The sequence below is a fragment of the Rhineura floridana genome, chromosome 8, assembly GCF_030035675.1.
Source record: "Rhineura floridana isolate rRhiFlo1 chromosome 8, rRhiFlo1.hap2, whole genome shotgun sequence".
Classification (NCBI taxonomy): Eukaryota; Metazoa; Chordata; class Lepidosauria; order Squamata; family Rhineuridae; genus Rhineura; species Rhineura floridana.
The window spans coordinates 123,023,357-123,045,860 of NC_084487.1; the positions used below are offsets into that span (position 1 = coordinate 123,023,357).

The 22,504-nt window shown below is 41.3% G+C and overlaps 1 protein-coding gene across 3 annotated transcripts in view; it reads left to right on the forward strand.

The window, feature by feature from the left end:
- The window catches only part of SEMA3E (semaphorin 3E), a 264,507-nt gene extending 242,418 nt beyond the window's left edge, over positions 1-22,089 (forward strand). For all 3 annotated transcript variants that reach the window (XM_061582315.1, XM_061582316.1, XM_061582317.1), the window contains 4 exons: positions 2,899-3,065; positions 12,182-12,249; positions 18,090-18,229; positions 20,761-22,089. In XM_061582315.1, the coding sequence (XP_061438299.1) occupies positions 2,899-3,065; positions 12,182-12,249; positions 18,090-18,229; positions 20,761-21,213 (828 nt within the window). In that variant the 3' untranslated portion in view covers positions 21,214-22,089. The remainder of the gene's footprint in view (positions 1-2,898; positions 3,066-12,181; positions 12,250-18,089; positions 18,230-20,760) is intronic.
- The last annotated feature ends 415 nt before the right edge of the window (positions 22,090-22,504 follow it).

Below are 22,504 nucleotides of genomic sequence, written 5' to 3' on the forward strand. Positions count from 1 at the left end.
TGTTCTTGACCTCCGGATCCTTTTCCCCTCCACTCCATTCTTCACCACCACTATCTGTTTTTTAAAATAATTGTTTTCTCCACTCCACCCCATCTCACTTTCCTCTTCCTCCCTCGTCGCCTCCTACCCATCCACAGAGCATGAGGAATGAGCAACACTGCACAGAAGCCCAGTTTGAGGCACATGATTTTCATCCACAAATCAGAGGAGCAGAAGACTTCCCCTGCTCCCCCCCCCAAGTAATGCCCAAAAGTAATTCTGGAAACGTTACAATTACTCCACAAAAGTAGTAAAATTACTCCTAGTTCTATTACAATCGAAATGTAAAGGAATTACAAGTAATTCGTTACTTGTAACTAGTTACTTCCAAGCTCTGAGTTTACCTGTCATGAGTTTGAAGCAACAGTTTGGAAAAGAGCCAGAGGGAAAAGATTAAGATTTTGTCAAAGTAACAGCATCTCAGGCTGAGATTCCAGGAACTTGTTCTTGTTCTGGACAGAGCTTGGAAAAGTTACTTTTTTTGAACTACAACTCCCATCAGCCCAATCCAGTGGCCATGCTGGCTGGGGCTGATGGAAGCTGTAGTTTAAAAAAGTAACTTTTCCAAGCTCTGGTTCTGGAGCACCTCGATCTCCAGAGAAGTTGGGAATCTCCAAAAATGTGAATTCAGAAGAGCTGACAGATAGATGCACACCCTCATACACAAGGTGTATATTCAACCCCCATCCTTCTCTTCTGCCTTTTCTTTTTCTGTATCTGGATTGGGTATGTTGTGTCTAGGGTGCTCCATTTTCTAGAGGCCTATTGAACCATCTAGATTATTTTTCTGAACCATTTCTAAAGGTGAGTCTGATGGAACTTGGAATCTGTGGTTGCTGCTCTTTCTTTTGGGGAGCCAGGTTCCCTGCACGTTTAACATCAGTATAACAGGAAGAAATTCAGTAGGTGAAACTTTCCATGACTGCCTCTCCACACTGAGAAAAGCTTTAGTTGAATTTATGTCATGGACCTTTTAAAAGCAACCCTTTCCACCTGCAGATGGCCTGCTTCTACAAGACAGACCACAAAAATGACCGATTATTATTGTATAGAGGAAAAGACTTGCCTTGTTATCATTAGACACCAATTATTAAAAATAAAAACTTAAATTATAAATGTTATTAAGGAGGCAATCTTAAACACTTCCTTGGATATACATCTTACTGAAATCAGGATACAGTTATACCTCAGTTAACAAATCCTCCAGAAAAGAAGCTCCTTTTAAAAAAAGTATTTTTGGGGTGCAGTGGGTGTGTGGGGGGGCACACTCTTGTGGCTCCTGGTCTACTGGATTGCAGCTGCTGCAGACAGCCCTCTCATGTGTGGCTGGAATTGCACTCCTTCCCAGGTGACACAGACCCCTCCATAGTAAACAGTGTTTCGGGTGCCTTGGAAGTACTGTTTACTGCAGACTCAAATGTAGGGGAGGATGGCAGACAGAGAGAGAGGAAGAGAGACCAAGCATGGGGTGTTGGCGGCGGTGGTTGCCCTTGCTTGCTTGGTTGAGTGTATGGAGAGGAGAACTGTACTCAAAGTTTTAGATTGCTATAGGAAGATGCTACATGATAAAAGAAAAAAAGCAAGGCAGGCATCCCTGGATGCACTTTGGAAGAAGACTTCAAGTGATCTGTATGCAAGGCTTACCTGACCTGGTTGTTTCAGTTCAGACATGCATATTGTTAGTTCTGAATAAAAAGTTTGCTGAAATATGTTGAACTGCTCTCCTTTTTTGTGGTATAGGAACCTCTCCCTATTCTTTCCATGTTAATCTTACCTCTCGTACCAAAGTTTTTGTTAAAGAAGTAATGCCCCTGAAGGCATGTACTTCACTATTACTGTAATTTCATTAAATAAAATTAGGATCGGAACATTTATCTGAAATCTAGCAATGTTTCTGTTTGGGAAGATTTACCACATGAGATGGAATCTCCTTCACTACTTCTCCTGCCTCTTCTCCCTCTATATTTTTACTGATATTGCTCATCATGGCTGCTGCTGCTTTCCCCATTACTCCAGAAAGACTAAGCATGCCTCTGTGTGGATGATAAAATGACTTTGCTACTATAGTGTGACTAAATATGCTGTATAAAATTGAGTTTTCATTGAGTGATGTCTGGAATTTTAAATATCAATGCATACTTATGCTCTGCTTCCCTGCAAAATATTCAGATGTTTTCTCCCACTGCTTGTCTTAAGCTGTTTTAAATGCTCTACCCCCACATTACCATTGACTGAAAAGTAAGCAAGCCATCATCCTGATTCATGAATGAAATGATGAATGTACCATGACTCACTGAAGAGATAGGAGGATTTAAGTGCTTTCAAGCAAAATGGTCAGACTCAGTATTCTCTCTGTCTAATATACCACATCATCATATCATATATCACATCAAAGAGCCAGTTTCCATAGTTCCATTGCATTCTAGCATGGCCACAAAATGTAATCCTCTCTGGGGGTTCTGCAGATGGCATGCAGATAACTACAAGGACTTAGGCAAGCCGCCAATCTCTCAGCCTGAACTGCTCCACCTGCAATATAGACATAATAACAAGGCTTTCCTGCCCTAGAAATATGCTAAAGCCAACTCTTGAGTTGGAGAAGTGGAAACACAGGAAATGTATTGCCTCTTCCCCTCCTATTTTCCTATACCAAAGCTAAGTTACCAATTATGGGAATCCATGCTTCTCCAAGAGAAAACTGGTGCCTAAATATGCATTGTTTGTTGGTCATATTCCACTGTGCCTTAGAACTCTGGGAACTGGCTTTTATGGATCAGTATAAGTGAGGTGTGGCTTCTTGCCAAGGAGACGTGCTGAAGAGCCTTCAGGCATTCTGAACAATTGGTGCTTTCCTTACAGCAACAAATTTATGTTGGGTCCGAGTCCGCCGTTGCACAATTAAAGTTCCACCAGTGTGACATGTATGGGACAGCCTGCGCTGACTGCTGCCTAGCAAGGGATCCTTACTGTGCTTGGGACGGGATCTCTTGTTCCAGATACTATCCAACAGGAACACAGGCAAAGAGGTAAGAATCCTATCTTGCATGCAAAATCGAATTGCACAATAGCTTTTCTGTACCAAACTGAAATGGTTCCATTTTGTCCAGAATCAGGAGCTGTCTTTTGCAGTGACAGTTCTCTCCCTCACAGGAGGTCTTCAAGCAGAGTCTGGGCAGCCATCCACTGAAAGTGCTCTAGCTCTGGATTACCAGCATCAAGAAGGGAGCTAGACTAGATGATGTACAAGACCCCTCCAGATCTATGATTCTCGGAAATTTAAGTCACATCCACACCATACATTTAAAGCACTATTATACCACTTGAACAGTCATGGAGAATCCTGGGAATTGTAGTTTGTTAAGGGTGCAGAGAATTGTAGCTCTGTACAATTCCCAGGATTCTTTGGGGAAGTGCATGACTGTTAAAATGCTTTAATAGTGTATGGTATGGTTGTGACCTTATTGTATAGGGCAACTGAGTTAATGGATAATATCCAATTATTTATTAGCATATTAAGGATATAAAATAATATATTAATGTACAGAATTCTAATACAGTCAGATGTGTTGTACTGTTTTTTTCCACTAGTTTTTAAAATGTATTTCAGAAAATATAGTGAATAATAAATGTTAAACTGCAAAGCAACAACATGTTGACAATGTGCATTGATTAGGGTAGCCAGGTTCTTGGCCTGAGACTGATCCTGTATCTTTAGGAGAAGAGAAAGTCAGCCAAGTGCAGGTGTTCTTGCAACTCTGTAATGGGAAAAACCACAAGGTGGAATTCTCCCTCCACCCTCCACAACTTTTAAAGATACAGAAGACCTCTTGGTTGCCAGGCCAAGCCTCCAAGAGGTCTTTTGTATCTTTAAAAGTTGTGCAGGGGGAAGGGAGAATTCCACCTTGTGGTTTTTCCCATTACAGAGTTGCAAGAACACCTGCACTTGGCTGACTTTCTCTTCTCCTAAAGATACAGGATCAGTCTCAGGCCATGGACCTGGCAACCCTAGCATTGATTCACTTCACCTGGTTCAGACATTGAACCATGGGGCACATCTGACTGTAGAAGAAAACAACTTAAAGTCAGATATTCTTCATAAGCTAGAGGCAGACATAGTAGACAAAGAGAGCCCAAAGCAGGTTCAGAGGAATCTGAGTCCACCTTCTTATCTTGAGATTCATGCCCAAACTAAATGCATGTCATGCCTCAGCCAGAGTATTCATAATCAGATGATGACCTGGAGCTCCTGCTATTTAGCAAAGCCCAGGACTCGACTAGATCAGGGGACAAAGAAGAGTCAGCACACTGGGACAAGGTAGCCAGGGAGCTGTCCCTGCAACGGGAGAGTTTCGCCTCAGAAGCTGAGCCCACATGAGCAATGGTGCCTTAAACAGCAGATGGAAACCTGCCCCATAAGAAGAGCCAGACTCCTCAGGAGTCAAGGCCTCCTCATTAATAAGGTCCTTCTCATGAGTAGACCTTTCTTTGATACCAGCTGATGGCACCATGGGTGTGGTTCCAGGAGCTCCAGCTCAAAAGCCTCAGTATCAGGCTGGAAGAGCTGCTGGAGCAGTGGCTTTCCACCAGTGCTGTACTCTTGGAGACTTTGCCTAAACTGCTGTGGACTGTCTCATGATATCTGATGGAACACCTCTCTCGCTATGTACCTACCCGTTCACTGCGCTTGACATCTAAGGCCCTTCTCCAGGTCCCAACTCATAGGGAGGCCTGGAGAACAGCAACTAGATCTAGGGCCTTTTCGGTGGTGGCCCCCGAATTATGGAATGCCCTCCCAGATGAGATATGCCTGGCGCCTTCTTTGTTATCTTTTCGGCGCCAGGTAAAAACCTACCTCTTTGCCCAGGCATTTTAAGCTTAAATTTAATTTAATTTTAATTTTAAACTTAATTGTAATTGTAATTTTTATTTTAATTTTGTATTCTAATTCTGTTCTTAAATATGTTTTATAATCCACACTTGTTCGTATTTCAATTGTGGTTTTACCTTGTGTACACCGCCCTGAGAGCTTGTTGCTATAGGGCGGTTTAGAAATGCAATTAATAAAATAAATAAATAAATGAGCTTGACCTTGCTGTTGCCTGTGCTTTGGCTGGAACTGCTACCTCTGTGCCCAATCCCTGGACTGCTGGTAGACCCTATCTAGCTGGGCCTGGCCTGAAATAGGGCAGTGCATGAGATCTGTGATCAGACCTACCTATTTTTCCTTGTATTTTCCCCCTTAAAAGCAGCTTGTTAGGGAGGAAGGGGCAGCTGAATTGGATTGAAGCATGGTACAAAGAGAAAGTGACTGCGTATATGCTCCAATTTATTTTGCATCCAGTGTGCTCGGTGTTCACATGACATTACCCACAATTCATTTCTATCCGGTATCTACCCTGTCAGCTTTCCCCCGTCAAAGAAGAGGAGCTGGCAGATTGGGACATCCAGAAGGGTGCCAGCCAGCTTTTGGTTTGTTCTTATGTTTGACTGTTCAAGTTTGAAGGTGGGCTCAAAACACATCTGAAGAATGCACTTAAGCTCTCCTTTCATCCAGCATCTGTCTTCAGCCCAGAATGCTTTCAAAAAAGAACTACTGGTTGAGAGCCACCATGGCTTGGGTACTGATTTGGAAGGGACGGGAGAGGAATCCCAGCTTTACATGCTCCCTGCGCTAAAAAAAGAGCAGTGTGTACCCTTCAACTAGTCTCAGGGTCACTTGTCTCATAAAATTGCTGTGAGGTTTAACAATGTCACTCTGCTCCCTGGAGGAAGGATGGTATATGTGAAAATTTGTAGCTTATGGATATTTTGCCATGGATATTTTGCTCCAAGAGTGAGCTGTTTATTACTATTTCTTACTATTCCACATGTAGAAAGATGCTAAGTTTTAATGAAACTACACCTAAGTTTTTCCAAACAGGGTTCATTCAGTGACATGTCTTCTTTGAGCCCTGAATTCCTTTGGAAGAAATGATAGCCATAGGAATCGGAGAATTGCTTTGCTGGATCCATCCATCCCAAGATCCATCTAATGCAAGCACTCACCAAATTTTATTTATTTTATTTTACAAATTTATAAACTACTTAGTCTGAGGCCATTGAACAAGATGCCTTTGAGAAGCTCACAAGTGGGGCATGATGGCTGGTTGTTGCTGTTTCTAAAAGCATAACATGTATTTCCTTTTCCATGATTCCCAAATCCTTGGAAACGACTTCACGGCAGTGTGATATCAAAGTAGCTCAATATATCTTCAGTATAGTCATAGAGATGTCTCCATTTCCACACATTAAACAGTACACATTTTCCAACAACAATAACCCTATTTCTGTCACTGCATTTATAGTCCAGTTTCTAAATCTGGGGTCTCGCAGTTATGAGTTTTCAGCAAAGTAGGATGAGGAGGGATGAATGGAGTATTATGGGCAGATAGAAGAGAGGCATAGATACAAAACCAGATTAAAGGATTAAACTGAAAATATATGGGGATGCAATCTGGAGATAATATATCAGTGGTATAGCATCTGTCTGCCTTTGCATGCAGATTTGGTTGCAGATGCAATCCCTGGGATCTCCAGTCAGGCCTGGGAGAGACTTGTTTACAATCCTGGAGAGCTGTTGCCAGTCAGAGTAGACAATACTGAGACAGATGGACCAATGATCTGACTCAATACAAGGCAGCTTCTTATGTTGCTAAAAATAATACACATCTAAATCCTATCACAATCAATAGGTTAGCTCCATTCAGGACTGGCAGTCAAAACACTTTCTGATGTATAAGTTTGAGGAGGTGCATTTTTCCAAACCAGTGATAGCTTGATTTTGTTAAATATACTTCTAGATAGTGGGATTCTATGCTACACGGCATAATATTATAGAGATTTATAGATCCATTTTCCCCTGTTATTTTGATATACAAAAAGATATGAAGAACTTTGATTAAGTTCATAGTTTGGCCAGAACAATTAAAAATATTGTGTTTCAAAAACTGCTTGCCAGCACATGGCTTTGTTTAAACTTAGGAGGTGAAGCAGGGATCTCCAAAACATGGCTGCCCTTGATGTCATGTTCCCTGAACTTCACTCAGGCAAATATTCCCAACAGAATAATTTGAGATTATTCATGTGCTTAAAGCAAACAGAATTTGGCTCTTACTCATGGAAGTGATTAAAAAACGTATTGCCCCATCTGGACTTGGGCAAATGAAACATTGTTCCCTACAATGTGCACATTAATTAAACAGTGAATTTTTATTACAAATTAGACACTTATGTAATCATATAAAAAGCCCAACTATGAGGTAGCAATCCAGCAAGCAGGCTGATGGACATTCCAATACTTTTTCAAATCAGTGTTTTCAGCACCTATCCTTTGCTTGGAAAGAAACCAAGCACCGATTAGTTTTTTTTGTTGAAATCAGGGGATTTATTTTGATTTAGTTCTTAATGTCCCCTCTGGGGTTTTCGTATTTCAATCTGTTTGTTCTTCTCAATAGGAGGAGGACAAATCACTGCAGATCTCATTCTATCATGTTATGTTATGGTTCATTTATATACCCTTTTTGGCCCAAAGAGCATAGTAACACAAAAGAAATATGCAATAGATATACAAAAATACAACAAAGCAATCAGAATGATATAAAATAGCAAAATCACAAAAAACCCACAAATCACTCACCAATATCATGGCAATGCACCTCTCCTAAGATCTACAAGGAGCATGCCTGGATAGGGCAAAATGTATTGGCTGAATTTCCTCTGGCCACAAAGCTACTGAAGAGAAAGTAGCCTTCTTTAATTCAGAAGCCAAAAACATAAATTGTGATTATGATCTTTGTTAGTATTTTTATTGGACTGAAACCAAAACAAAAAGAAAATGGACTTAGCTTTGCAGGCTTGGCATAACCTGAACTCAAAGATATTTGGAGAGATCTGCCAAATCCAGCCTGCGCTGCTGTTGGTTGTAGACAACACAAATATTGCCAGAAGCTATTGCCTATTATTTTCATGATTTAGAAATACAGCTCCTCCAGTGTAACTGACGTGTGTCTGTTAGGCAACACAAGGGGATTGATCCTTTGTGTTGGGCAGCACATCATGTTAAGATTTGGAGAATATGAGGTTCAAGGGGTCAAACTCCAGTTTAGTCATGAAACTCATTGGGTAGTCTTGGACAAGACCCTGTGTTTCAGCCAAACATATCACATAGGGTTGCTGTTAAAGTAAAATAGATAATTATAAAGCACCTTGCTAACCAATAAAATGACTGATCTGTGAGCAAAGAAGTTCCTGGTTCAAATCTAGCCTCTACAATTAACTTGCTTGGTGGCCTTGGGCATGCCACTATTTCTCATAGTCTGGATTGAGCTTCAGTTTATATAATAATGAACCAATCCATAGCTGATTTTAGAACCAACATTTCCACTGCCACGCTTGACTTAAATGAAAAGGAGGAACAGAGCTCAGCGCCAGCAGGAAGTTGTTGACACCTCACTCCAGTTCACCTCTCTTGATGGCTTTATGTGGATATCAAATAGCACAGGACAATAAACATCAAATGGGGAATGGTGATACTGACATAACTTACAGGGTTGTTTTAAAGATTACTGGGATAATTCTGTTAAACATTTGGAACACTCTAAAGCACTAGGCATTAGTGGTGGTAACCCTATCAGGGTCTCACTCATATCAGCAATCTTGCCACAGCATTCTGCATTAACTGCAGCCCCTGGGACAGATTGTGCTGCATGGGGATTTCTGTGACCTTGGCTCACTGGATGCCAGGATTTTTTTAGTTTTGGTTTTTGGTTAGGAATCCTGACTGGTTGTGGGATGCTGAGTGTTCTGACTTACTCATAGGAATTTTGTTGTGGTTGGTATGGGAGTACATTTAGGAAATCATCACTGTTTTTTGTTTTTGTTTTTCTATTTGCATTTCATTTACCTTTAACCTCACTCCCTTACATCTATAGAAGCAACAGCAGTGATTCTATGCTCTCAGCTCTACCCCCTTAAACTGATGATACACCTTGTTGGTTGCATGACAGTTTGTTTCTTGCCCACTAGTGGTAAAAGAGAATTCACATACTGAGAAGTGTGGCTGCAATTGCTGTTGTTCCCAAGCAGCTGTCTGTGAAGGTAGATCAAACCATGTGTGATTTCTCTCTGTCAATTATTACTCACTGGAATTGTGTTGGCTGTCAAAGTGAGTTCATAGCAGCCCACAGGGTAGACAGAAAAGGGTAGTATCTTCTTACTCTTACTCATTTCTCAAACCTCTTTGCGAAGTGAAGGGTCAAATCTGTAAAGAAGTTTGGAGCAGCCATGTTAAACGATAGGGGCAGGGCATTCCAGGCAGGGGGTTGCCAACCCTCCTTGGATATGGATATGTTTGCAGAGGATCCCTAGTCAAGCTTTACCAATAGCACAATCCATACATATCTACTCAGAAGTAAGTCCTTTTGAGTTCTATGGGGCTTAGTAAGTGTGTTTAGAATTGCAGCCTTCAGGGACACCCATCTTTACTCCTGAGTGCTCCTATGTAACATCTCTACAACATTAGGCTCCTTTCTTCCTACAATGGGCTTCTGGTGACTGGCTTGGCCTGAGGGCACTTAAACGCTTCTTGCAAGAAGCAAGTAGGCTAGATTAAATGTTGCCTACCCAGGCTCCATCTTTTAGCCAAGATTTCTTAATTTCCAATCAGAAAAAATGTTTTTGTTTGAATTGTATGCTCCAAGCAACTGTGGTTGATGCTTAATGTATCATGCTTAATGACATCACTCAGGCCCACCCCTGTGACATCACTAGGGGCCGCCTCTGAAATCTCAGGGTTTGGGATGCTTCTGACCTGGCAACCTTCCTCAGCACCCTTCACAAACTACACTTCCTAGGATTATTTGGGGGAAGCCATGACGGTTTAAAGTGGAATAAATGGCTGGTATGGGTTTGGCCCAGAGGTTGGAAGATTACTTTTTAAAAGTAATAAATTACAGTTACAATTACATGCCCCCAAAATGTAGTAATTACCATTACAATTGCAATAGCTCTGAAAGTAACTGATTACTTTTTCTCAAAAGTAATCACTACAATTACATTTCAGTTACTTTTCTTAAAAAACGCCTACAGAGTGCTGGCCTTGGCTGCTGCACATCTAAGTAGCCTAAAACAACATTAAAAATAAACACACACATACAGAGGTAGTAGAATAATTCTTTTTATCCATAAGATAGCAATGGTGGTCTCTCCGCTGGTAAGGGAGGTGGGGAGGGAGGCAGAGGCCACGACTCAGATCTTTGCATGTCAAACCAAGTGCAACCCCCCCCAACTCAGCCTGCAAGCATAATCTCTCTCACTTAACCACCTCCTGGACCCTGCCCTGCCACCAACTGAGGGACACTCACCCAAGCAAACATTTTCTCCCGAGATGCAAAAAAGTTAATATACTGCAAATGCAGCACAGTAGCCAGAGAGGGTGGTGGAGGCCACTTTGTGTGCCAAGTGCAAACACAGTGTACAAACACACACATTGTCATATTTCACCTCCACAGTTCTTTATCTCCATTCTGCTGCTCCCTCCTCCTCCTTTATCCATGTCCTTGCCCTCCAGCTCCTTTTCCTCTCTACTCCATTCTTCACCACCACCATCCATTTTTTAAACAATTGTTTTCTCCAGTGTGGCGTAGTGGTTAGAGTGTTGAACTATGACCTGGGAGACCAGGGTTTGAATCCCCACACAGCCATGAAGCTCACTGGGTGACCTTGGGCCAGTCACTGCCTCTCAGCCTCAGAGGAAGGCAATGGTAAAACCACCTCTGAATACCATTTACCATGAAACCCCTACTCATAGGGTCGCCATAAGTCCGGATCGACTTGAAGGCAGTCCATTTCCATTGTTTTCTCCACTCCACCCCGTCTCACTGTCCACCTCCTCCCTCGTCACCTCCTACCCACCCACAGAGCATGAGCGAAGAATGATGCTACACAGAAGCCAAGTTTGAGGTACATGATTTTCATCCACAAATCAGAGGAGCAGAAGACTTCCCCTGCTTCCCCCCAAAAAATGTAATGCCCCAACGTAATGCTGCAAACATTACAATTACTCCACAAAAGTAATAAAATTACTCCTACTTCTATTACAATCAAAATGTAAAGGAATTACCCACTTGTTCCTCAAAAAAGTAATGAATTACAAATAATTTGTTACTTGTAACAAATTACTTCCAAGCTCTGGTTTGGCCCCCTGATTAGCCAAGCAAAGCAGCTGTGAGTCTGGCTCACAGTTACTGAGCATACCCACACTTATAATTGAATCCAATGTTAAATTTCTTAAATTAATTAAATATCAGCCAGGCATTTTTTTTAACTTTTAAACTGCGGAAGATGAAGGTCAGAGTATGGGGCAAGGTCTGTAATAGGATTACAGGTACTCTGTGAACATGGGTGATTTTTAATTAATTTCAATAAATTATGAGACCACTGACAGAAAAAAGTCCAACAGGGGTCTGATTTTTCCTCCTCTTGTTTTACACTTTGAACTGTATATTCTCTCTGAGTGTTTTGTGTTTCGCCATGAAAACTTAGAGGGTTGTTAAGCAAGCTTTTCTGTGTTGAGGACTATAAGTTTTGTAAGGTTTTGTTTTGGAATGAGCTTATCGGAAGCAGCAGAATGGTGTGGGGAGTATTTTCAATGTAACATTGCAGAATGCAAAAAAATCATGATGACTATAGTATACAGCCACTCTTGTGGCTGTATTATAATAATAATGTCAAGGAAAAAGATTCTAGCTTAAGCTTTCCCTGATAGTCTGGTTTCCTGTTTATTTAAATAGTTATATGCTGCCTGGGTCCCTGAAGATCATGAATGCTGGGTGGGTTTATAAGGGAGAAAATGGTCCTTCAGTATTAGCAGAGATTAGAGACATTTTGTAGCCACTTTGGATTCTAAAAAGGAAATTTCCGGAAGTGCCTTTTATGGGTCCCCCTCAGAATTCTAGCCATTTTCCATCCAGGCCCCTAAAAGGGCATTTTCATTTGAAGGAGCTAAAGATTACATGAATGTACACATTTCTTACAGACATCTGTGAAAGCTTCTGAAGCTGGCTATTTGTAAGTTTGAGCATCTGTATGTTTTTCTTTTCCCTAGACGTTTCCGCAGACAAGATGTCCGTCATGGAAATGCAGCTCAGCAGTGCTTTGGTCAGCAATTTCTTGGTAAGACTCATGCTATACATTAGATTGAGACGATACATCAGGGATGGAGACTGTGCTGGCAATCATTCTAGCTAATATCTGCATATTTGCCACCTTGGGCTCCTTTTGAGGAAGATGCAGGATATAAACTAAATAATAAATAAATAAAAGTCATAAACCAAGCCAGAAAGCTGGGGTCTGATTCAGGGTATTGCTTAGGTCAGGAGTGGGGAAACTTTGATCCAGCTGTTGCTGAACTGCAACTTCCATCAGCCCCAGCAAGCATGGCCAATGACCAGGGATGATGCGAGTTGTAGGTCAGGGGTTATGTGCAAATGAGGGCCAAATTGCTTCCTGCTAAATTGGCCTGGCTATAGATCCTTCCAGGTTAAGCCTAGCCTGTATTCTCCCTAAACTCTGTTTAAGAATCGCTGCCTATCTAGTAGAGATGAGGGCGAATTTCGGTATTTTCAGATTTGTTACCGAATTCTTTCAGAATCCGTAAATCTGGTATGTCTTCAGAACCAGTTTGACTAACGCTTGCAACTGTCAGCGACACCGGCTTTTTTAAAAAAACAAATCCATGGCTAATTTGACATTGTATGAACTAAACAGCTTTGCTCTGAAGTGCTGCAATGTGTTTTCCTTTGAAGTTCTGTCTCAATGAGGTGATAACAATCAATGTTAACATCTTTGGTCAGCGCTGTAGTAACCTGAGGCAAGAGACAGAATTGACAGGCAATGATCTGCCTAATTTAAATTTAAATAGAAAACCCAAGATCACCAACAGCATTAGCAATTTTGTTAGCTGTTGCAAGCAGATCTGAAAAAATTCAGGGGGAGGGAATGTTGCGGATCAGCACCACAAGCCAGTTGTGAAAACCAAAACAGTCTCCCTACGTACCTGCTACTCTCTCCACCTGTCAGTTTTCATATTAGTCTGTTTGATAGTCTTTGCCTTAGACTCTTCAACTGTCAGTTGTCTTCCTTGTAGCAGCTGTCTTTAACTGGACTCCTGGCCCTTGCTTCCAAATGAATCTGCTTCTGTTAAATAATCTCATGTTCTAGGACCTAACATGAAGGCACGTATACATATACGTACCCATAAAAATATCTGGGGAGGCAGGAATGCTAGCGGGGGTTGGAAGCATCGTAAGTTCATATCTTTGAACCTGCCTTAAATGAATCACTGCCTAGAATTCTCAGTTACCAATTGTTCTCATTCCTTTTCTAAGTGTACCATTTGAACAGTCACCATCATTTTGTGGACCTGACCCAATAAATATTAACATAGGAAGAGCACCATCCCCCACCTTTTGCTAAATATCTTGCCAGAAAAAGTTGTTATGGAGTAGTGGTTTCCTGAAGGGCAGATTAGAATCTGGAAGGGAAGTACTTCACAACACAAATATTTTTCACATTTGTCTGGTTACGTGAGGAAATTCCATACTGTTTGGGGTTTTAGTGCACTTCTCTGAAGAGTTTGATGCTGAACGTTGGCACAATAATATATAACGTATCGTTAGATTTAATTGTAAAAAAAAAAGCATGCATTGAAACTTTAGGTAGGATTATACCAAGAGACCTTCAGATTAGAATGTGGCAGGTTCATAATTCTAAAAATAGAAAAGAGTTTACCATGTTTTTTGTCTCCTTGTGCTTCTGAGGCAAAAGCAGATCAGGAAATGGGGTCAAATGATATCACTATGGCCACATTACTGTTCAAGAAGCACATTAAGAACACAATCACAGCTCTGACACTAAATGCAGCGCAAGGGAAAGCTGTTCCAACAAAGAGCTTTTTATGCAATTTGGCATGTGTTTTACAGTTTGCAAAGGGCTCCAAGATCTTTTGCTAAAAGATTGATTTCTGGCCTCAGGACAACAAAATTATACCACTGAAGACTAGATTCAACCAAGTTGAGCTTGTTGTTTAGCACTGGTCCATTCAGACTTCATTTAACTTATGAATGTGAAAACAGGAAGTCCATTTTACAACCACTTAGCTTGACTGAAGGGTATAGGTGCAGCTGAATTCTACAAGAGCCTTTCCTTTCTTGGGAAATTAAAACAAAGTCTATAACTTTGTTCTTCTGGCAAAAGAGGATGGAATTTGCAGGAATAGTGGGGCCTCAAGAGTGGGTAACATCTGCCAAATTACAGCCAAATAGGTCCAGGGGATTTTGTGCTGGGCATTTTTAAAGTTTGGGTTTTAAAAAAAAGAGAATAATGAAATTTGGAGGCAACATCAGCCCTTTTAGGTGAATCCACCTAAATGATAGCTACAGTGGTTTTCCCATAAAGACAGCTACTATAGTTTTAGGGTTTGTGAAAATATGTTGGATGGTATTCAATGCTAGCCTACTCAGAGTAGACCCACTGAAGTTGATAGACATGGCTAACATAGGTTCATTACTTTCAGTGGGTTTACTCTGAGTAGGAGATTAGAGAAATGAAAGGGAAATTTAAACCAAGAGTAGGGATGTTGAATAATCAACAGGGGAACATACTGACTGATTGAGATGAAATAAAAGGAATATGGAAGCAATACAATGAAGAACTCTATAAAAGAGAAGCCAGGATGACAGATTCATTCATGGAGGAACTGTATGATGAAGAATCAGAAATTTTAGAATGCGAGGTGAAAGCTGCTCTTACAATACTTGGAAGAAACAAATCACCAGGAACAGATGGCATACCAATAGAGTTGCTGCAAGCTACTGTGACTGAATCTGTCCAAATTTTGACAAAAATTTGTCAAGGAATATGGAAAATTAAACAATGGCCCACAGACTGGAAGCGTTCCATATACATCCCAATTCCAAAGAAAGGGGATCCCAGGGAATGCAGTAATTATCGAACTATTGCCTTAATATCCTATGCAATTAAAGTAATGCTCAAGATTCTACAACAAAGGCTCTTACCATATATGGAGCGAGAAATGTCAGACGTCCAAGCTGGATTTAGAAAGGGAAGAGGCACCAGAGAGCATATCACAAACATACGTAGGATAATGGAACGGACCAAGGAATTTCAGAAGAAAATCACCCTGTGCTTTATAGATTACAGCAAAGCCTTTGACTGTGTAGATCATGAAAAACTATGGAATGATTTAAAAGAAATGGGGGTGCCACAACATCTGATTGTCCTGATGCGCAACCTATACTCTGGACAAGAGGCTGCTGTAAGGACAGAATATGGAGAAACCTATTGGTTCCCAATAGGAAAGGGTGTGAGACAGGGGTGTATGTTATCACCCTATTTGTTTAATCTATACGCAGAACATATATGAAAAGCAGGATTGGACCAAGATGAAGGTGGTGTGAAAATTTGGAGGGAGAAATGTCAATAATTTAAGATATGCAGACGATACCATACTACTAGCAGAAACCAGGAATGATTTGAAACGAATGCTGATGAAAGTTAAAGAGGAAAGCACAAAAGCAGGACTACAGCTGAAAGTCAAAAAGACTAAAGTAATGACAACAGAAGTTTTATGTAACTCTAAAGTTGACAATAAGGACATTGAACTTATCAAGGATTATCAATACCTCGGCACAGTCATTAACCAAAATGGAGACTGTAGTCAAGAAATCAGAAGAAGGCTAGGACTGGGGAGGGCAGCTATGAGAGAACTAGAAAAGGTCCTCAAATGCAAAGATGTATCACTGAGCACTAAAGTCAGGATCATTCAGACCGTGGTATTCCCAATCTCTATGCATGGATGTGAAAGTTGGACAGTGAAAAAAGTGGATAAGAGAAAAATCGACTAATTTGAAATGTGGTGTTGAAGGAGAGTTTTGCACCTACCATGGACTGTGAAAAAGACCAATAATTGGGTGTTAGAACAAATTAAACCAGAACTGTCACTAAAAGCTAAAATGACGGAACTGAGGTTATCATACTTTGGACATGTAATGAGAAGACAGGATTCACTAGAAAAGACTATAATGCTGGGAAGAACAGAAGGGAGTAGAAAAAGAGGAAAGCCAAACAAGAGATGGATTGATTCCATAAAGGAAGCCACAGACCTGAATTTACAAGATCTGAACAGGGTGATTTAGATGCTATTGGAGGTCACTGATTCATAGGGTCGCCATAAGTCATAATCGACTTGAAGGCACATAACAACAACAAACTCTGAGTAGGACTTAGTTGAATACAACCCTATGTGATTCTTTTTCACAAACCCTAAAACTGTTGGGCAGGTTTCTTACCTGGGGCAGCTCTCATGACTACCATTTTTAATTGTCCCAAAAAACACTAGGCCTCATCAGACATTCAGTTTAAATATGTGAAGAGACAGCAGGGTCACATGTGCAAGCCCTGCCCCCAACATCCCCATCCTCACACTTAAGATCAACTGTCAGAGCATGTTTAGAATCTCACTTCAGACACTGAACACACACAGTCTGTGGCAGGAACTGTGGTTTGTGGAAGGAACTGTGGTTGGAGTGGGCTTTGTACTCATGGGCCCACTGTCCTGCCCCTGTAACTCTTGTTCTTTATTTCAATACACTGTACTGTATTTCAATACACTTTGAGGGACTGTGAGCAAAAGCTCTAATATGGATTTTCTTAAGGTTCATATAAATATTGCGCCAAACTCCCAACTCTGCTGGATCCATATTTCACTGTGGTATGCACATTCTACAAAATCCTGTAAATCAGACAAGGAACCATTCATTTCCTCCAAGAAAGAGGTACTGGGATTCACATCCCTCTTTAAAATTTGGAATGCATAGATTAAAAAAATAATATTTGAAGTAGCACTTAGGCGAGTATTGCATTGTGAGCACTTTTTACAAAAGAACAACAGCAGAGGCTGCTTCTAATCAATAGAGCCATTTTCAACATTTCCTTTAAAACAAAAAGTAACTTGCTATGCTCTTGAGAACCAGAACAATAATAAATTGCTCAAGGAATTAGTCCACTGGTGAATCCTGTTTTGCTACTGTATAAAAATATATAAATGGACTGACTTCAAGTCGATCCCGACTTATGGCGACCCTATGAACAGGGTTTTCATGGTAAGCGGTATTCAGAGGAGGTTTACCATTGCCTTCCTCTGAGGCTGAGAGGCAGTGACTGGCCCAAGGTCACCCAGTGAGCTTCATGGCTGTGTGGGGATTCGAACCCTGGTCTCCCAGGTCGTAGTCCAGCACCTTTTATTTATTTATTGCATTTGTATACTGCCCCATAGCCGAAGCTCTCTGGGCGGTTTACAACAATTAAAAACATTAAAAACAAATATACAAATTTAAAAACACATTTTTTAAAAATCAATTCAAAAACACATGCTAAAATGCCTGGGAGAAGTGGAACGTCTTGACCTGGCGCCGAAAAGCTAGCAGTGTTGGTGCCAGGTGCACCTCGTCAGCGAGATCATTTCATAATTTGGGAGCCACCACTGAGAAGGCCTTCTTCCTTGTTGCCATCCTCCGAGCTTCCCTCGGAGGCTGTTTTTTTGTGTTTGAAAAGTTAAAGCCAAAGTGTTTCCTAGAAGCATGGAGATAGGGTCGGTCCTGGCCTTCACACTGAGCTATCATGCACCATACTGAGCCACTTGTCTCAGGTGGCAGATTAGGAAGGGATGCCTCGCATGGCTTGCCCACGGCCCTGCAGGTCTGCCAGCATGAGTGGGCCCCTTTGCCATGCCGCTTGAGCTTCCTTTGCTGTCAGCTGCCTGGCTGGGTATTTTGAAGCCTCTCAAGGCTTGGGACAGCTTCTGTGTGGTGCCATAGCCGGTACCAACCCTGTGTGTTGCAGTATATCCCATTTTCCCTCAATTAACAAAATGGCTTGGGCCGGCCCTGATGAAGACAAATGACAGTTTTGTGTGTGTGTTTCCTCCTTTATAGGAGACATCCTGGATAAGACTGAAGAGCGAATAGTGTATGGAATAGAATACAACAGCTCTCTACTTGAATGTATCCCAAGGACCTTGCAAGCAAAAGTGATCTGGTTTGTACAGAGAGCACATGAGACCCGAAAGGAAGAGGTACTTTATTATCACTAAGTTAAATTGGAAAGCCTCACTTGCAAGGCCTTTGTGCCTGCTTCATACCCTTCCGTATAATGACATGATTTCTTCCGTTCCATTTAATTGCAGCTTTGGCCATCATCATATCATTATCATAATATTGTACAGTATAGTGAAACATTCTGTTGTGCCTATTACTTTTTATCTTATTTATTTATTACTTGAATTTATATGCCACTTTCCCATACAAATATGCTCAAAGTGGCTTACAAAAATGCAAATGATGACATCAATAGCAATCAATTCAAAAACATAACAATTTCAAATCATTTCAAAACATAACAATCCAACAATAACTCCAATTGATTACCTAAACATTATCACATTTAAAGTCATCATAAAACAAGCTATCAATCAATTAAAACATATCAAATTAATAACATAACATTTCAATATTAATAACATTCCAATAAAAAAGCATAAGAAAAGGTTTTTTTCCACTCCGGCACTGTTGTTAAGAGTCTCTGCTATGGCTGCTGTTGTTATATGAAGACTCCATGTTCAAAGGCAGACTAACCCACAATTGGGGAAAACTATTGACTGACTGACTGACTGATTGATTGACTGATTGACTGATTGATTGGGTTTATTTATATGCCACCTTTCCACAGTGACTTGTGCCCAAAGTGGCTTGCAACAAGCAATCAAAATAAAAGCACTGGGGTAGGAGATAGAAGTCAGTTTACAAAACATAGCAATACATTCAAATAAGACAAAAGGAAACAATTTAGCAAACAAAATAAATTCAATATTACAAAAGAAATAATCTAAACTTAAATACATAAGTACAATCCATCTCTTTGGCCTTTGTCACTTCCGGAGGACTGGTGGAGTTCCATTGTTTGAGGCAGCTCTTTTACTCTTCTTCTTTCCTGGAAGTCGTACTTGAAAGGACAAACATGTTGCAGACCCATCCTCTTCTGGGCCCTCGGCAAGGATATGTGAGCAATCATACTGCTGCCCTGGGCTCCTGATTTGGCTACATTGTGTCCTTCAGCTGCAATCCAACTCCCACCTTTCCGCATGGGGAGCTCACTTTGCATACGCAAGGCCCCAGATTCAATGCCCAGCAACATGAAAAAGTTTATCCTAATGTTCTTCATATCCCTGGATGTCTTCATTGATTTGGAGAGCGGTGAGGAGCCTCCAGTCCATGGACCTAATTAGGCCAGCCAGGCCATTTCAGCCAAACCATGTTCACTTGCCCTACACCTGATGTCAGGCTGTATTGCTTGTAGGCTTCCCCAAAAAGCAGCCAGATGGACACTGCAGAAGGCAAGACGCTGGACAAGGCAGCATCTCAGTCGTGTCCCCGACGAAACAGAACACCCAGAGCTCACACAAATGCTCCCCAGAATACACGACATAGCAGCACCCCCCAGGGTCCCCACTCCGTCACTTGGTGCCCACCCGTCTGCACCAGGCTCCATGATGCGGCAACTGCAGACAGGCGGGCAGAGTGGCAACCTTGCACGTGGTGGCGGCGGGCAGCAGGTGTCATGCTGTCTTTGTCCCAGGCGTCATGCCGGACTCCTCTGGGCGCCCCTCCTCACCCTATCCTCCACCATGCTGGGGGAGATGGCCACAGTAGTGTTGGCTGCTGGCTTCAAGCCCCCCGGTGGTGGTTCCTTCAAGCCAAAGTAACAGTGCATAAACACCAGGTAGTATTGGCAAGTTGGAGCTAACGTCCCCCTTGTAACCGCAGAAGAAGGAGCGGTGCCGAGAGATGGCAGGCACCGTAGCTGTCAAGGAAGGATGCTCTATAAATATGTGGTCTTCAAAAAAATCATCTTATTTAGCTCATAGATAAGGGTACTTGGGAATTATGTAATTTTATTGTATAATCCCTCCTATGAGGACCAGTTCAGACACGTGGCATGCAGATTGTGCATAGTCCACACATGGCAATTAGATTATGCACATGGTCACAGAAGCAAGCCCTGGGCTTGTGCACCCTTCCTAGAGATGGACACTCGCCTCTGATTAACCAGAAAAAAACAAGATCTTCATCTCCACACTCATGATGTGTTTTCAAGCCCCTCCTGTAATTTTTATAAATAATTGGTTATTACACTGGAATTATAGATAATTCTGACACGTAGATCTGCTGTGGTCACATCTATTTCCACCTTAAGTCCCACTGATTTCAGCTGGAGAGTTATACTCTCTAAGTACAATTTGTGGTACCTTAAAGTGCTTAGTTTTTGACTGGATTATGTCCTCACAATTTTGAAATGAACATGCACAAATTATATTTTAAGTAGCTCTAGCTTTTTTTAAAAACACCCATGCCTCTTGAAATTTACACAGTTCTGTGATCCTGTCACAGTGATTTTAATTGCTCTTCGACTGATTCACCTCATTCTTCCACTGTCTGTAATTCGTTAGTTACTCTGATTATTTTAATACAGTAAATTTATATTCTTGTGATATTCTTCTATTGTTTTATCTTCATTTGATAATACACTTTTCTCTTTGTCCATATTTAGGTGAAGACTGATGACAGGGTACTCAAAGTGGACTTTGGCCTCTTGTTTTTAAGGCTGCACAGGATGGATGCTGGGACATATTTCTGCCAGACAGTGGAACACAGCATTGTGCATACAGTCAGAAAAACCACACTTGAAGTTGTAGAAGAAGAACGTGTAGATGACATGTTCAACAAAGACTATGAGGAGGATGCATCACATAAGATGCCATGCCCGGCACAAAGTAGCATGCCCCAGGGCTCAAGGCCATGGTACAAGGAGTTCTTGCAGTTAATAGGTTATAGCAACTTCCAGAGAGTGGAGGAGTACTGTGAAAAAGTGTGGTGCACAGATAAGAAGAGAAAAAAGCTGAAGATGTCTCCATCCAAGTGGAAGTATGCCAACCCACAAGAGAAAAAGGCACGCATCAAACCCGAGCATTACCGAGTTCCCAGGCATACTGCTGACTCTTGATGGGCAAAGATAACCCATTGATTCAAGTGAGCATTTTTTGTTTGGACCTAACGAAAGGGAAATCCATCTTGGATTTGGTGATTAATACAGGTTTATATATATGAAATGTTGAGACTGGAAATGGAAAAAAAAAGTGTTTCGTAAGTTATACACTTGATGTCTATTTAGATGCGGTTTTTAAAAATTGCTTCATTCTTTATTCTACTTGTATCATTCCATAATGAGTTCTCCATTTAAGGACAATCTGACAATCACCGTATTCAACATTTAGTAAGCATGGAGGACCATGTTTGTGCTGTATATTCTATTGTTGTTGAGGATATTTAAGCGAACTCAGAATGCCGAAGCATTGCAGAGCAAAACAACAATGTATTGTATCGTTTTGATTTCAGAAATGTCTGGATTTTCGATATTGACATATCCTGTGTCCTGAGAATCTGTTTTCATTTCTGAAAAGCATGTTTCTAGTGCTTATTGGTGCAGAAGTCAGTTTGAAAATATGATGGCTGCAACGGCTGTGAATAGAAATGAAGGACCATAAATAAATGATTACAAACAAACAGAAAAAAACTCATTGACTACAATGTAGCAAAAGGTAGCAGGGATTGCACCTCATTAGAAGCAATGGCATGAGACTTAGTTGTGACTAATTTAAATCCCACGCGATATCAAGGGCAGTTCATCATGACTCATTGTAGCTGGATTGTGCCCTAAATATTTTTGCTTGATTTCTAAGTAATGTATCAAGAATTCTAAAGGCTGGCTCTAATTTCCTCTTTTGAGGAGAATAACTTCCTGGTAAGAGTTTTTTTTCTAGGAGCAAGGTCCATAGCTCAGTGGTAGAGCACCTGCTTTTTATGCAGTTTCAACCCTTGGCATCTCCAGGTAGGGCTGGGAATATCTCTTGTCTGAAACCCTAGAGAGCCACTGCCAGACAGTGCAGACTGGTGGCGGCTGGTAGCTCCATGTCCGTGGGACAGTGGAATCCTCTGTGGGTTTAGTTGGAATTTTCAAAGAGCTGTCTAGCTGCCCCTGGCATGGAGCCACCAATGCTGAGCCAGTGGTCTGACTCGCTGTAAGGCAACTTCCTACGTTCCAAGGGCTACATGCACTCCAAATATAATTTGAAATCTGCCATATCTACTAAAATGATGTTCAAATTAAAAGCATAGTCCATTTCCCTACCACTTCCTCCTCCCCTTCTTCTGCACGCTCATTTCCACAGACTCACCTACCACCATCTCCTCCTCCATAAGGACAGGGTGTACACATTTTTGTGCAGAGGGCACAG